Genomic DNA, 14,681 nt, shown 5'->3' with positions numbered 1-14,681 from the left:
TAAAAAATAGTAATGAATATTTATCTTGCAAACAGGAATTTGCATTGAGAAATTGTTGTATTAAAAAAATTCAGCCCGCAAAGAGTACATTTACATGTTTCAGGGCAGCATTACAATTAGTTTAGTTACTTCCACAAATAGAACTAAAATCTCGACTAAAAATATCATTTGAAGGCTGCAATTTTGCTACAATTGTAAAAACGTCTAATATAGTTTAAAGTTGAGCCAGGTCCATTTTACATGAAAGACATGAATAGTAATTGAAAATATTTAACAGGGCTGAGGAGCAGCAATACCAATTTTGTGAAGCATCAGTAACAAATCAGTTTAAAAGATGGTAAAAACTCATGGGAAAAATTCTGTTGCCTAAGAATTCCAGCTCCTAACTGGCCTATTGATTAATGCAAATAGTTTAGTAAGGTTGTGTCCTATTTGCAATTTCCAAGTGGTAGCACTTTATCTATTTTGGACCTGTAGTTGAAACAGTAAGAGAAGCTTAACGTTTCCAGATGGAAAAAGCAACGCCGGCCTGCAGTTTCTTCTCGTAGGCCAGTCACTATGAAACAGCTTTCAGTGCCGAGCCCACTGCCGCTTCTTCCTGACTTAAACCAGATCTGGCTTGGGTGATAGCACAACTGCATTAATAGCAGAACAAAAAATACCACAGAGTGCAGAGAGTGGATTTATATCCCTAAACACAGATCACAAATTGGGAATTAAATACGCCTAACATTCTATTCCCTCTCTTCCCTGAACAGAACTGGGAAGTATGGCTCTGAACGCCAAGCTGCAATAAAGTATCACAAGTTTGCTTTCAAAGCACAGCATAATGGGGTTTTTTGTTGTTTTTAAAGTGAAGAACACCACTTATAACAAGTTCTCGCTGCTGCAGCTCATAGAGCCAGAGTGAAAAATATTACTGTAGCCAAGAACCTTCTCCTGGCTCCACTAATTCCTTTTCTCTAAGGGCAGCGGGCTGAGCGCTGCTCTCCATCGCGTTACTTAGAGCTACCTGTACGCTCCATTTTTTCATGAAAAAATATATGAAGCAGCATAGTCAAGTATGTTCAGGATTTGAATGAGCATTTTCAAGTGAACTTCAAATCCAAGGAGATAACGTCCTAGTAATTTTATTCCACAATAACCCAAGTTCTTAATATCAATTGTAGAAACATTAGTGTCTGAAAAACATTACATTTGAAACCTTCTAGCAAGCTGTGCCGTTTTCTTTAAAACCAAAGTCCCTGATTAAAGAATTTATTCATTTTGCTTGTAAAGAAACCATTTTTTTTTCCTCATCACCAAGTGATGTTTGTGTTTAGGCAATGATCACTTGTAAACTTGAAAGTCAGCCACAAGTCTGAAAGTAATGCTTAGTAACAAATAGCTTATTTAGTACAAAACACCACTAACAACTTCTTCACCAAAAAGAATCAAATGCTTTCTCTTAATTACTGTGTCTAATATAACTAGACATGCCAAATATGCCACAAGATATATAAACCCAAGTGATAAAGAAAGCAAATGATTTAGGACTAAGGATAGACCTCTGTTCTGTCTGCACCACCTCGCCTCAGCCCTTTTGCCTGCCTCCCAGTCAGGTCTTAAAGACAAGAAATTATCAAGATCCTCCTCTCACGACACATCATAACAGAGGATACAATTAGATCTTTACATCTGAAAACTGAAGATCAACCTTAGTTTGCAAATTCTGCTTGATAGCTGAATCCAGCTCACCTAATCTTCAACTCATCCTTAAGCAAATACAGTTAATTTTATTTGGGACGTTTCTTGCCCATTTAATCATAATTAGTGGAGAGGCAGATACAGTCTGATATTATTATGGTTTGTGACTACACAAAATGTCTGACTGTACCAGTCAAAAAATAATGGTAAAATAAACAGACTGCATGAGAGGTATTCAGAACCTTCTTTTGCTCTGTATTTATGCAGCACCAAGCACAAGGGTCTAGTCCACAGCCAGGTACTGACTCCTAGAATAATTCAGTAGCCAAATGTAAGCAGAAAAGACAAGCTACAAAAGAGCACAGTATCGTTACTAAATCAGAAACACCGCACTTCAGTTTTCATTTCACAGTCACGTTTTGGAGATGCAAAGACCTATTTTAGCCAAACTTCATGCAGAACTATTTCACTGCTCTGGGCAACAGCCACTATGCAAAACATGAACGAAAAGACAAGTTTCCTAGCGAGTGCACATGTGTTAACGAAGCGGCCTGGATGAAGCACTCTCGGATCTTCATCCAAAAATGTGAAGGGAGGATGGGAAGGAAGGGTTTGTGAAAAAGCAAGGAGTATTTGCAAGGTAAGCAGAGGAACAACAGTTAAGAGACTTCACAGAACTCAGAGTGTGTACAAGGTATTCTGCACTGAACTACAACGCTGTCCTCGGCTTTTAATGGGCTGCAAGGGTCCCGGGAAGGAAGAATTTAATCTCAAGTGCAGTTCTGATATATGCATCTTGTAACCTCAAAATTAGGGCATAAAATCACAACAAAGACTTCTGAAGCTTGAGAAGTCCACAGGAACCAGTTCAGTTCACCCAACGGAATCACACCCTGAAATGGGAATGGGCCAGGGCACCATATAGGCTGATTGATTTAATTTAATAATTATGTCCAAGTTTTAAGAAGCAACAACAACTGCAGGCCAAAAAAGGCCACAACATTTGGCTTCATTTGTTTGAAATCAAAGGCTTCCTCAGTGTTTTCAAAGAACTCAGGTTCACAGCTGTGATATTAGTAAAAAGGGGGCTCACTTCCAGTTAGTGCTGCTCACAGCAAAGGGCTTTTCTCTCTGCTCAATTCTCACCTTTTTAGCCATAGTTGGTAAAAGAAAATACTAGCGGGAAAATAGTGTAACACCTTAAAATGCTCTCAGGAGCACTAATGTGAACAATATTTGGGGAAAAATATAATTCAAGTGAACAGTGGGGACAAACCCATTACTAGAGAAAATTTCTGCTTAGTTTTAGGAACTTAACAGTGCAAATATCCTAAGCACAGGAATTCAAGACTTTAATTTTTATGGCATGACAAAAAAGCAGAAAGGTAACTAGGTCTAGCCCAAAAATTAACCACTGCATAGTCACAGAGAAGTTCCAACAACCCCATATTTTTCAACATACTACTATTTTTAATAGATTTCAGCATTTAGATAGACTTGCAGTGACTTGTCGCTACTCTAACTAGCACTTCAAATTCCAGATGGAAACAATTGCAGTCACTACTCTAAAAACTTCCAGAATGCAAAGTCTGACACATCCTGCTGTTATGTTACTCAAAGTGATTTTTAAACCACTTTTAGTGTTTAATAAAAATACACTATCCTCACTGTATGAGCATCAAGCACTTCAAATTAACATGGCCAGGCAGTTCAGCCCTTTAACACATCAGTTACCAAGGGACTGGAACCACCTAGAAAATTGACTCAAAAGATGAGTTAAAGATTACTGTGCAATTATTTTGAAAATTAATTAACGTAAAATACAATACTGCATGCCTGGTTTAGAGTTCTGTATTGCAACCATGAACGTTTTCTTTTCCTCAGTGCAAACAGTCCTCCCATCTGAGGGGAGTACCGATCTCATTCACAATACGCCGTGTTCACAACTGGAGAACTACGACCTGGCAGAAGGTGCGTGCCCAGGACAGGGAGGATAAGGAACACAAGAGGGAAAACCAGCAAAACCCCGGATCAGTCAAACTATCACAGGTGATCAAAAAGAGAAAGCTTCCACCTAGTGTCACAGGCTACTTAGGAAAATGGTGGGTTTCATCCAGAAATACTTCAAAGACCTAAAGGAATAATCTGGAAGAAAATCTTGCTGTGCAAAGGAACCAAGACAACACCAGTCTAGGTATTCTAGAAAACCTACTCTAGATTTTCTTTTCTTTTCTTTATGCTTAACTGAAAACGACACCATTTCCTTACTACCAGTGTCAGTCTGCACCATCAGCAAAGCGTCCATGACCAGCAAGCACAGAACTGCAGGTGACCCTAAACACTTCAGCGAGGAAGAGTTCTGCACTCAACAAGGTTTGCAAAGAGCACCACCGTGAAATGGCAAAAGTGAAAAAAAAGTGAAAAAAAAAGTTACAGAATCCCTAAAAGCTATAAAGAAAAGAGCCCTAGTCTGCAGTGCAGCTTATTCTTATTCAGGCATCTCAGAGCCGTGTGGGCAGCTGGGCATCCCAACGCTCCTCGCAGCGGCCACTGATTCTTCTCAAGTACCTGCTCCACTGGGGAACAATGGCAGTGGAATACACGAGGTTTTTAAAGTCATTATTTTTTTAAACATATAAGAAACATATGATGTCAACATTGCTAATGATACTAGAGGAATAATTTTAAAGTCACTGTCTGGCTATTCCCCTTATTTCCTTTGGAAATTTTATGAACGTAGTTCTAAGTTTATGTAACTTCCCAGAGCTGAGAACAGTTAGAAGCAGTCAATCAAGAAAAGGAAAACTCCAAAACTAAATTCTCCTAGTGAGTACTGAGTGAAAATTAGGAACGAAGAGAATTAAAAAATTACAGAAATAAAAACGAGGCTCCTGGAAGTAATTGTTTTTACATGCATTTATCAATTTTGTTGACATACAATTTATTTTACCAGCTGCTGACTCCCAGGCCTACAATGAAACCTGACTGGAGCACAGAGGTACAAAGCTGGTATTTCATTTAGGGAGCATTTTCCCCTCACAATGAAATATATGAAGTTACTCATCATAAGCAACATTCACCCCTCACCCTTAAACATTTTAAGTTTATTTTTTGGGCTCAATAGAAAGGATCAGCACTAAAAATAAAAGCTTTATGTGTATTCAGTATGTTGACCATTTTGGTTTTGTTGAGTAATAAAATTATTTGGCCACATTCAGTACTGGGCCACATAGGAGTCAGTGGTTTGAGCAGTAACACAACTCTCCTCTCTGTTCCCGTGGCTGTGTCCTGCCAGGCCGCCTCACCAGCGCTGCCAAAACACTTACATGGAGGAAAAAAAAAGTAGATCTTCTATCCTAAGACAAATATATGTTAAATGCAGAAAACCCAAAAGACAATTGAATGAGTTTCTCACTTCCAGATGGCGAGTTCATGACTGCTGTTGAGAAGAGGCACCATGTCACCCAAGGTACGGTGCCAGCACCTTCCCCACCTCGCAGGCAAAGCGGCCCCAGACGGAGCAACGAGCCACGCGCCCTGTGTTTGCAAAGGCACCACCCCTTTTGCTCTAAGGGCTCCAATTTCTAAATCCCTTTGGGCTTCTAGCAGATGAGAGTCTGAGTACTCCAAAGGACTGGACTCTCATCCAGAATAAACCCATCGCCAGTTCATAAGCCTACAACTCATGTTTTAGGGCTACTGCAACAAAAACACATTTTGTGACTCCAGATAAAAAAGTCCTATATAAAATGTAATAAAAATGCAGCTTTAGAAGGGGTCTTCACACTGTAAACAGCTACTGTTTGTCAGTTTGTCAGATTTGATGCCAAGGTGTCGGCTGAATTTATCAAGTCAAATGTGATGCCAACTGATTTGATGCCAACACCTGAGATCTAATGACACAGAACGTGCCTGTCTTGAACTGACTGCTTCTTAAAAGGCATCCTGTGAAATTTACACTTCCGTACAACTTCTGTTACATAATCTACCTCAGAATAAACCTGGGGATGCAATAACAACTATCTCTTGGGCACAGTGTTGAAAAGAATAAAATAAAACATCAGTTTTACCCTCTCTGATGAGCATGTTTGGTTGACCCTTCCTTTCCTAATGTTCTCATTTACACATATTGTGAACATTGAGAAAACCTGAACTTTTTGGTGATCTGAAACAGTCTCATCAACTGTACTGTTGAAGAAAGTATTAGGTGTGAGCATGTGTGTAAAACAGGCAATTTCATAAGCAACGTGTAAACCCAGCCTTTGCTATCCTGATGTGACTTGTCGAGTTTGCATCCATCTATACTTAGATCAATCTTATTAAAATAATTAGCGCTGCAAGAACTGCAATTCATTAAAGCAGATTTCCTACAAATTTAAAACTAAAAGATACTAACATTTTTTGTTATTTCTGCACATGTTCTCAGTCTCTCTTCTCCCCTCTCCCCCTCATCATCCTTCCGCTGCTTCGAAAGGTCCATCCTTTCGTTGCTCTTTCCCCCTCTCCTTTCTTTGCTGGTTCTTGGCCTTCTTGGTCCTTACCTCGCTCATTTTCCCTCTTCTCATCTTCCCTGCGCCAATTCATAGCGTCCACATTCTTTCGTCGTTCTCTCTCATCCTGTCTCCACCGCTTCTTGATATCTTTGTCCTTAACTTGCTCATTTTCTCTCCTCTTCTCATCATCCCTGTGCCATTTTATTGTTTCTGCATTTTTCTGCGGCTCCACGCTTCTTTTGAGATAGTCTTGTCGCCTCCTCCTCTTTTTTAACATATCCCTTTCCCTGGCACGAGCCTGCTTTTCTTTCTGGGAAAGAAAAGCTTTACGGGGCATCATGAGCTGCTGCTGTACCTGTAATAATATCGTATCCATGGAATAATATACTATACATGCACTCAGGCACCAACAACTCTCATTTGGAGCTGAAAACTTCAAATACTAAGCCCAGATACTTTACTGCTTCTTCTCTTTCCTTCAGAACCCTCTGCTAGCTCCGTGTTAGAGAATGGCGGGCGAGCTGCTGCGTTCAGCTCCAGGCACCCCCGACGGCACCTCTGCAGCTGCCGCAAAGTCAACCCCAGAAAATCCCGGGCCTAAACCCTGGGATTTCCGTCCCCTCCTCCTTACAACTCCTCCCGCAGAGTTTTTAAGCAGCCCCATGGCATTGCTGCATCCAGCAGGGAACAGGCTGGGAGGAGAGTTGTGAATGAGACTTGAGAATGTTCAAACCTTACTTTCTTCTCTTCCTGGAGATCTACATTTAATGCAACTTAAAAGGTGCTTATTTATCTTTTCAGTCCTCCACCTCTACCAGATTTGGTTTAAAATGGCCAACTTTGTTCTTGGCTGGGAGGGAGGGGAGATAAGGAGACAAAGCACGATCTGAAAACTTGTATAAGCTTTGTTTCCTCTGGAAACCTGGCCAAACATTGAACTGCAGTTAATGAAATAAGTCCTGACTCATCTACTCAAACGTCTTCTGAGTGTGTTATGTCTTGCTACTCACAAAACAAAGAAAAAAACAATGTGACTATTCACATTCCTGAGGAGTAGTGCTTTTCCTGGGGGGGCCGTAGTGCTTTGTTTTTAAGAGGTGTCAATGAAGACTACTTTTTAACATATTTTTTTACTTTCAGCCATTTCTCTGTAGTCATCCAAAACTTTCACATCTTTAAATTGACTGGTGTTAAAGATCTGCAATTTTGAAACTATGGAAAACAGACCACATAAATATTTTATACTATTAATAATATCCTTTAAATATTCTTCTGTACACATTGAGCAATATTTCAGAAATGTCAAACTGCAGTTGTGGCCCAGGTTTGCTTTTTTTGTTTGTTTTTGAATTTTTGTTTAGAAGAGAGTTTTGCAGAGGTCTAATCAAAATGAAAACTGCAGAAAGGACAAAATTACCAGATTAGAACACTTAAACAAAGCCTAAAACAAAATGAAACAAATGTACTTTTAAAATTTAGCTACCTTATGGAAAGCACTTGTTCCCAGCATGCAATACTCCATCTTTTTCCTACAGAAAAAGCAATGTTTCAAACCCTTATTCTAAAAGCTGTTCCTTTTCCCTACGTAATATACCGCCCCGCACACTCAAACCCGCTGCTCTAGTCCATTGCCCTTGTTCGGTTTGTATCATGATCCCATGGTTTGCATTTTAATAATTCAACCCCAAATTTCTTAATACCCATAACACTAACGGGAGGGCCGCAGCAGAGTGAAACAGCATAATCAAAAAAAATGCATGCAGTTTGGTAACAAGTTAGTTATGCTAAAAATGACTTCATTAAAAAGTGCAGAATAGCCTTCTACTGGACAGCCTGGTTTTAAGTATTAAATATTTCTTGATAACAGTTATTGTTAATATCAGAAAGCAATGGTAATCCAGGATCAACATCATCAGTGCAACCTAGACACTGTAAATGTTTAAAACAGTTCTCAATTCTGTCGGCTGTGTGCCACTACTACATTACTCTTGTTTACTAGAGCAAACTTAACTTATTAGCTTTTAAAAAGTACATTATCTTTATCATTTTATCAGTAACCTTATTCCAATAACAATAGCATGAATAAAATTCAGAGTAAATCATATTTCATGCAAATTATTCTCCCTTCCCTCCCCCCTGCCCAAGGCAAGTACTGACATTTTAAATCTGTCATTTAAAAAAACACTCTTTTGGGACTAATTGTTATATTTTCTTTCATTTGTGTGGGGTTTTTTGTTTGTTTTTGTTTCTTCCCCTTTTGGCTTTATCTTTTCATTGTTAACTACAGCATTCCTCCCTCCCCTCCCTTTATACATATCCCAGCTCACTTTGACAGACCGATTTATAGACAAATGATAGAAAATATCTTAATAAAAAATATTTCAGTTGAATTTCCAAAACGAAACATTTCAATTGAGATTCAAATAAGAAATGTCAGATTCTAAGGAGTAACTTAAAGGGACATCCAACTTAAACTATGCATCTTTAAACCTCCGTATCACACGTCACAGGTTTTTCCCCAGTTTGTTGCAGCACGAGAGCACTTCAGGCAGTCTGGCCATTTCTCTTGTAGTCAAAATCATCTTTCCCTTTTGCCTCTGTTGGTTTTAATAAACCAAAAGGGGGGGGCAATTTAAACCAGGGAACTAATTAATATGCAGCGAAGCTGCCAGACTAATTGAACTCCAAGTCCCCCACACCCCCAGTTTTTCTAGAGTCCAAGTTGGTGTTCCTTTAAGTTCAAAAGTTCCAAATGTCAGGAGTAAACAGTCAGAACTATCCTCTCTCAACCTTTTTTTTGCCCACACTTCGCCAAATGAAATTCTTAACTCTTCCCAATCTATTTAGTACATATTATGAGGCATTTACCTCCAAAATTAATGGTGCTTGGGCGTCTCAGACTCATTGGACAAGTTTCATGCAAAAGCCTCCAAAAATAATTCTCCTTCCAGAACGCCCACCTCAGCGATTATATTACACCTACTGTGTGAGGCCAAAGCCCGGACATAGAAGAAGGATCATATCCTGCTGTACAAAACAAAGCGTTAAAGACAAGAGATAAGAAATGTAATAAGGGCAATCTTACAGTCATAACATACGTTTCATTGCAAAGGACTACAAAGCTAATTATAAACCACATTTACGGTACCTTTACTGACACGGGGCTACTGTAGAGTGCACTCCAACAAGTGCTGCAGGAACTTTTAGCAGGTTTATGGCTCAAACAACAGCTTCCTCTGGGTGATGCTACCTGAGGAGTATTTTTAGTGCTCAGATTTCAGTTACGTTATCCAATTCAGAAATCCAGCAAGACAGAGAGACGAATGCTCCTATTCACAGTTCATATAACCTTTTGAGTCAAGTGGTCAGGACCTCAGCTTCCACCTCATCCGAGCTACTAGAACTCACAGCGTAGCTGCGCCCTGTGTAGATGAGGTACACCCAGTGAAATACCAACAGCACTTCCTTGCCCAGGTCATTTTTCCTAGAAGGTTTCCATACAAACGCAGTCCCACCTTGAACTACAAGACTCTGGGAGATCAAACAGGTACCACGGCTCTCAGCCACAACCCTGGGGACACACATTCATTTGGGAAGTATTCAGATAAAACACCGCTAGTCGGATGCTGTGAAGTAAACTCTTTTGGGTAATGGCACGTAAATGATCATGCCTCTGTAGGAAGACTGATACCTCTTCAACTCACATCACCCAGGGACAGAAACTCAGTCTTGAGCAGAGTGGAAACATAAGACATAACATTAGTATCACCAAGTCTGGAACAACCAAATCTGAAGTGTATAAAAGCAAAATTTGTTGAGTCATTTATAATTACTTTTCCAAGTAATAAGGGTTTTTACTGTTTAAAATTGTTAGGTTTTAATCTCTGTTGATTATTCAGACAACACATCCACAGCTTAAAGTACAGAAATGTTTTTCTTCAGCAAGTATGGTTTCAACAGAAGATACTAAAACGTTCTAAGAAATTTTAAAAGACAAAATTTTTAAAATACTTCACATTGAGGCAAACCTGAATATTGCATATGCTTTAAGAAAACCACTAGCTGTATCTTCAAACAGGTATGGATGATAGGTTGCTTTGTTTCATACTGGCTTATTTTCCAACTAGAAAGTAGAATTTGGGCCCCTGTGTCTCTGTTGAGTGCAAATTCACCTCTGTCCCTCTGACTCCTCACTGCAGAAAGCCCTGCTGGCCTCCAGAGCATCCATCTGAAGACACAACTAATGAACACAGGGAATTACTTCATCCCATACTGGGCCTCCTGAAGACTCAGTATTGTTTCCCTGCACTGTGTTGCTAAAGAGAATCACCAAGCATCTGGCATTTTTCTGACGTTATATAATGCAACATTATTTTATTTTAGCCCTTATTTTGCTCATATTTTAAGTTGAAAAAATTATCCGTTTACAAATAGCAGTGCAATACAGTAGCATATATCAGAGCTGACAGCAGGTGTATGTGCTTGGACAAAATGAAACTTTCTTGACACTGTACTTTTTATCTCCCTGCTCCAACTACATTTAAAATAAGGTCTGCTTTTCATGATCTGCCCAGCTAGCTGCATTTAACAGCATGCTCTAAAAAGCCAGCCATGAAGGAGATTTGCAAAGGCTGTTAGTGCAATATCTTAAAATACACGAAAAACAGGCAAGAAAATGAATCTATGGTTCCCACAGCAATAGAAAAGCAGCCTCCTCACGTATGCAGGTAAGATTTCGCTATACAGTATGATGGTGTGTACTATTCTGTATTCACATGATGACAACGGCCTGTCCCTGCAGCAAGGTGGAGGCTGGGACTCTGCAACCTGACAATTTCAGGAGAGCTGAGCAAGGAAGAACGACAGTCAGCAAGCGGAAAGGTGTCACCGAGAAGAGTGAGCAAATCAAAAATACCAGGGGCAGAAACAGCAGGGGGAACAGAGGAGCTGGAAGAACTGAAAACTACTAAAAACTTTCTTGAAAAGAGTTGCAATTAAGTATCTCCCCTCCCTGCACTAAGTAAATGAAGAGTCCACTCCCAACACATCTGTCATGCCTTACGTTAAGCATTTTCACTTTCTTCTGTTGGACTCCTCTCTTTCCTCCTTATTTCAGCATGTCTGGCCTAATTTTCAGAGGGCTGTGCACCCACATCTCCTGTGAAGGTAATGAGATTTGCAGTTTAACAGCACATCTGAAACGCCAGACAACTAAGGGCTTATTTTTCAAGCCCGCTATAATCCTAGGATGGAGACTGTTTTGTAACAGCATGCGCTCTATTTTCATGGCAACGTTTTAAACGGAGAGCACCTCCTCGGCCTTATCGCTCAACCATCTCCAACACCAAGCTTCTGCCCAGGTAACACCGTGGTCTTCAGCAAACTTCTGTCTAAACACCTCTCAACTGCAACGAGAAAACTCTGTGTGCAGCTGCCACGTCAGACCCAGCACTTAAACTCCACCTAAGCCAGCACATCAAGCACAAGCCCCTGAGCCCTTTGACCCGTGTCTATAGCCAAGGTCCTTTCACTTGCGTCTATACCCCAAACAGGACTAGGCACATTAGAAAGACAAAGTGAACAGAAAACCCAAATCAAACCGTCTGGAAAAACTAAGATTATCGAAACTGCAGGAAATTAACAAATGTGGTTTGCTATCTGGTTCAAGGATTGTAAAACTTTTGCAGCACTGTGCACATAAACCCACCCCAATTCTCCCTCACAGTCAAATAGTCTATTTCTTAAAAGTCCTTTTGTCAAAAAAGAACTTTAAAAAATATAAAATTACTTCAGAGATTAAATCAGCTACCTCAAAAAAAGCTTCAAGTTGTGTGTCGAAACAAAAAGGACTGTTTAACACACCACTTCTCTGGACATCCTATGTGAATATTGCTTCAGGAGAGGACATAAGTCCATCTAAAATGTGGTACTAAAAAAAAACCCCACCAAACCTACTTAAAACCCTTTGGAGGAAATTCTTAGGCTAAAAATCTTAACATGCTGTTTCAGTGTTTCTATACAATTTTCAGCAAGGGCTTATGAAACTCTGTTTTACCTCAAGTTTTTTGGGGCTTACTGTCCGGCCTCAGCTGTGCGACTCCAACTTCCCGTCAGAGGGAAAACTTGTATGGAAGACAGCTCCAGTGAAAGGAATCAGTAAGGCTGATATGTCTTACTCTCCATTCATTTTTTATTTAAAAGTGAAAAAAAAAAACCCTCTTCTGCAGTCCAGCAGACGGGGATCTTCTAAGTCATTCACACACTTCTCATTCTTGCTCGATTTCTGGAATTTTCCACTGGTGCCAGAAGCTCCATCTGGTGGGTGTGTGCACTAACTGCAAAACTGAGAAGTGATTAACTATTTCCTTATCAACTTTTGTTTAGTAGCAAAAGTTCTGTACAGTGTCGTTTCTATGTCCCAAATATAAACCACAAAATGGCCAAATTTCAATTGCTCTGGGAACCACAACTCTTTATTCCTATTCCTGATGATTAACCTGCTACCTTCCACTCTGCTGGGAACTTCTGTTGGGTTTTCTTATTAGGCTGAACTATGTTAAAGAATGCCGTTAGCTAAATTTGAATGCTTTCTAAAGAAGGATCTTTTGAACATGCGTGATAAAAAACACATCAATTCTGGCAATCTCTACTGCATTCCAAAAAGCAGTTTTAAATTGCATTCATTCTCTAGGGCATGCTAGACTTCGGTGCATAGAAAATTTTAAATTAGAGGCACTAGCAGCTCCAGAAGTGGGCTTACACACCTACCGCCATCTCACATAATGTCTTTTGTGACTGTTCGAGATCTCCAAAGATAAACGATTATATGCATCCACACATGTGCAGTGAAATCAATATGTAATATACATACTCAATATGATAGTCTCACTTGTTTAGGGCTATTTCTTAAAGATTTCGGTTTGAAATGTAATAAAACCCTGCACATCTTGCTGAAATTTGAAATTGAGACTGGAGATCATTGAAGCACAAAGGATGTTATTTGCTTACACCATGATATCCACACTTCACTGATCAGGAAAAAAGGCTGCATGAATATGCTCTACAATTCCAAAATAATTCTCATCTAGATTGTAGCTGAAGATGAACAATCCCAGAATAAAAATTAATTTGGAAATACAAGCATGCTTCATGAATTAGCAGTTACATTTAAATTAAATCAAGAATAATCTTGAAATTTTCAATCCAAAACTCACAGAAACACTTATGTAATTAAACAAAGTGGCACAGAAGTCTCTGTGAAAACAAAGCATGTAATCAAAAGGCACGTAATTTACGACTGGATTACACCGATTGTGAAACTGCAATCAGATCAGACTGCAAGTGTAAAGGGTAGTCCTGTCTTGTGTGTCGTGTTTTCCTGACATCGCCACGGTGTCAGCAGCCAGAGCACAGACCTGAGCCAACGCGGGAGCGTTTTCCAGGCAGAGCGGTTCCCTCGCTCACCTGAACGGCAGCAGGGCTGGCAGAGGCGGGAGGCAGCGCGGCTCATCCCACCCCTTCCAGGGGCAGCACAGACACAGAGATTTAAACCGAGAGTGAAACTGCATCCCTCAGTGCTGCCTGTCTAGTGCATGCATTGCTTGCAGGCTGGGGTAAGCGGCAGAACAGATCAACGAAACAAAAGAGAGCACACAAATACTTTTAGAAGCTCATCCAAACCCCTGCCAATACATGCTTTCTCAGATAGTAGATACATTAGATATTGAAAAGGTCTCGCCAACTGGCTAGCATCTGAGTATTTAAAGTGTAAAAATAGTCTGTGAAGTAGGCTGATGCTAATTGTTTTTCCTTTGCCTTACCACTTCACACACGCTATGCACAAATGCTGGCATTACACGATTGGGTAAAGTCTGTAAACAAGAGCTTAAAATCAGTCTTACCACTTCACATTTCTTACCTCTTTCCCTTTCTGTCTAAGCATAGCTCCCAGTGTTCCAGGCCCTGACTACATTCCAGCGTTAATCCACCTCAGCTACCGCTGTCTTCGGTCTGACTCGGGAACCTTCGATATTCAAAAGGCTTCATAGCAGCAGCAGCAGGAATGGGGAAACAAAACAAACAAACAAACAAACAAAAAGATCACAAACTTAAGTTTTACTTTTTTAGGGAAAAAAAAGCATTTTAAGACCATTATTTTATATTTCAAGAGACATTCGCCCCCTTACTGTTGCTGCTATGAATCTGCATCACTAACACCTTCTTTTGGCCCAGCTGCAGCACAAGCAAAGAACTATCAGATCCAGAGTCACATCAGAAATCAATACACAGAAGAGGTAAAAAGGGGTGAAAGGAATAAAGAATGGCTGAGGTCTGAGGCCTGAAAGCGAGGAGCTGGGGGTAGGGAAGAGACACCAAAGAGTGAAGCCAGGCTGGAGAGCATCCCCTTTGCCACATTTCAACGACTGGATGAGCTGCAGGGCATTACTTGAGTAGGCAGGCTGTTTACAGAGTTACTTACTTTCTATTTCTTGTAAATTGTTT

General features: G+C 40.1%; 2 protein-coding genes across 10 annotated transcripts in view; one reads left to right on the top strand and one right to left on the bottom strand.

Moving 5' to 3' along the window:
* BCAS4 (breast carcinoma amplified sequence 4) overlaps positions 1-3,647 on the top strand; it is a 54,618-nt gene extending 50,971 nt beyond the window's left edge. Inside the window, exon 5 of the mRNA XM_065645407.1 lies at positions 3,571-3,647. The gene's annotated coding sequence lies outside the window, so the exon portion shown is untranslated. The remainder of the gene's footprint in view (positions 1-3,570) is intronic.
* Positions 1-14,681, bottom strand: part of ADNP (activity dependent neuroprotector homeobox) — a 29,590-nt gene that overhangs the window by 9,987 nt on the left and 4,922 nt on the right. The window contains exons 2-7 of one of the 9 annotated variants that reach the window (XM_065645399.1): positions 14,098-14,219; positions 12,235-12,522; positions 11,242-11,337; positions 9,048-9,206; positions 7,663-7,708; positions 6,228-6,534 (exon numbers count right to left, since the gene is read on the bottom strand). The exons of 1 other annotated variant lie outside the window; for it this stretch is intronic. In XM_065645399.1, coding sequence (XP_065501471.1) covers positions 6,228-6,534; positions 7,663-7,701 — 346 coding nt within the window. In that variant the 5' untranslated portion in view covers positions 7,702-7,708; positions 9,048-9,206; positions 11,242-11,337; positions 12,235-12,522; positions 14,098-14,219. Of the gene's footprint in view, positions 1-6,227; positions 6,535-7,662; positions 7,709-9,047; positions 9,207-11,241; positions 11,473-12,234; positions 12,523-14,097; positions 14,220-14,681 lie in introns of those variants that run through there. 7 more of the 9 variants (XM_065645397.1, XM_065645398.1, XM_065645401.1 and 4 more) reach the window with 7 other exon arrangements.

The sequence above is a fragment of the Caloenas nicobarica genome, chromosome 15, assembly GCF_036013445.1.
Source record: "Caloenas nicobarica isolate bCalNic1 chromosome 15, bCalNic1.hap1, whole genome shotgun sequence".
NCBI lineage: Eukaryota > Metazoa > Chordata > Aves > Columbiformes > Columbidae > Caloenas > Caloenas nicobarica.
This window is presented reverse-complemented; position numbering and strand designations above follow the sequence as displayed.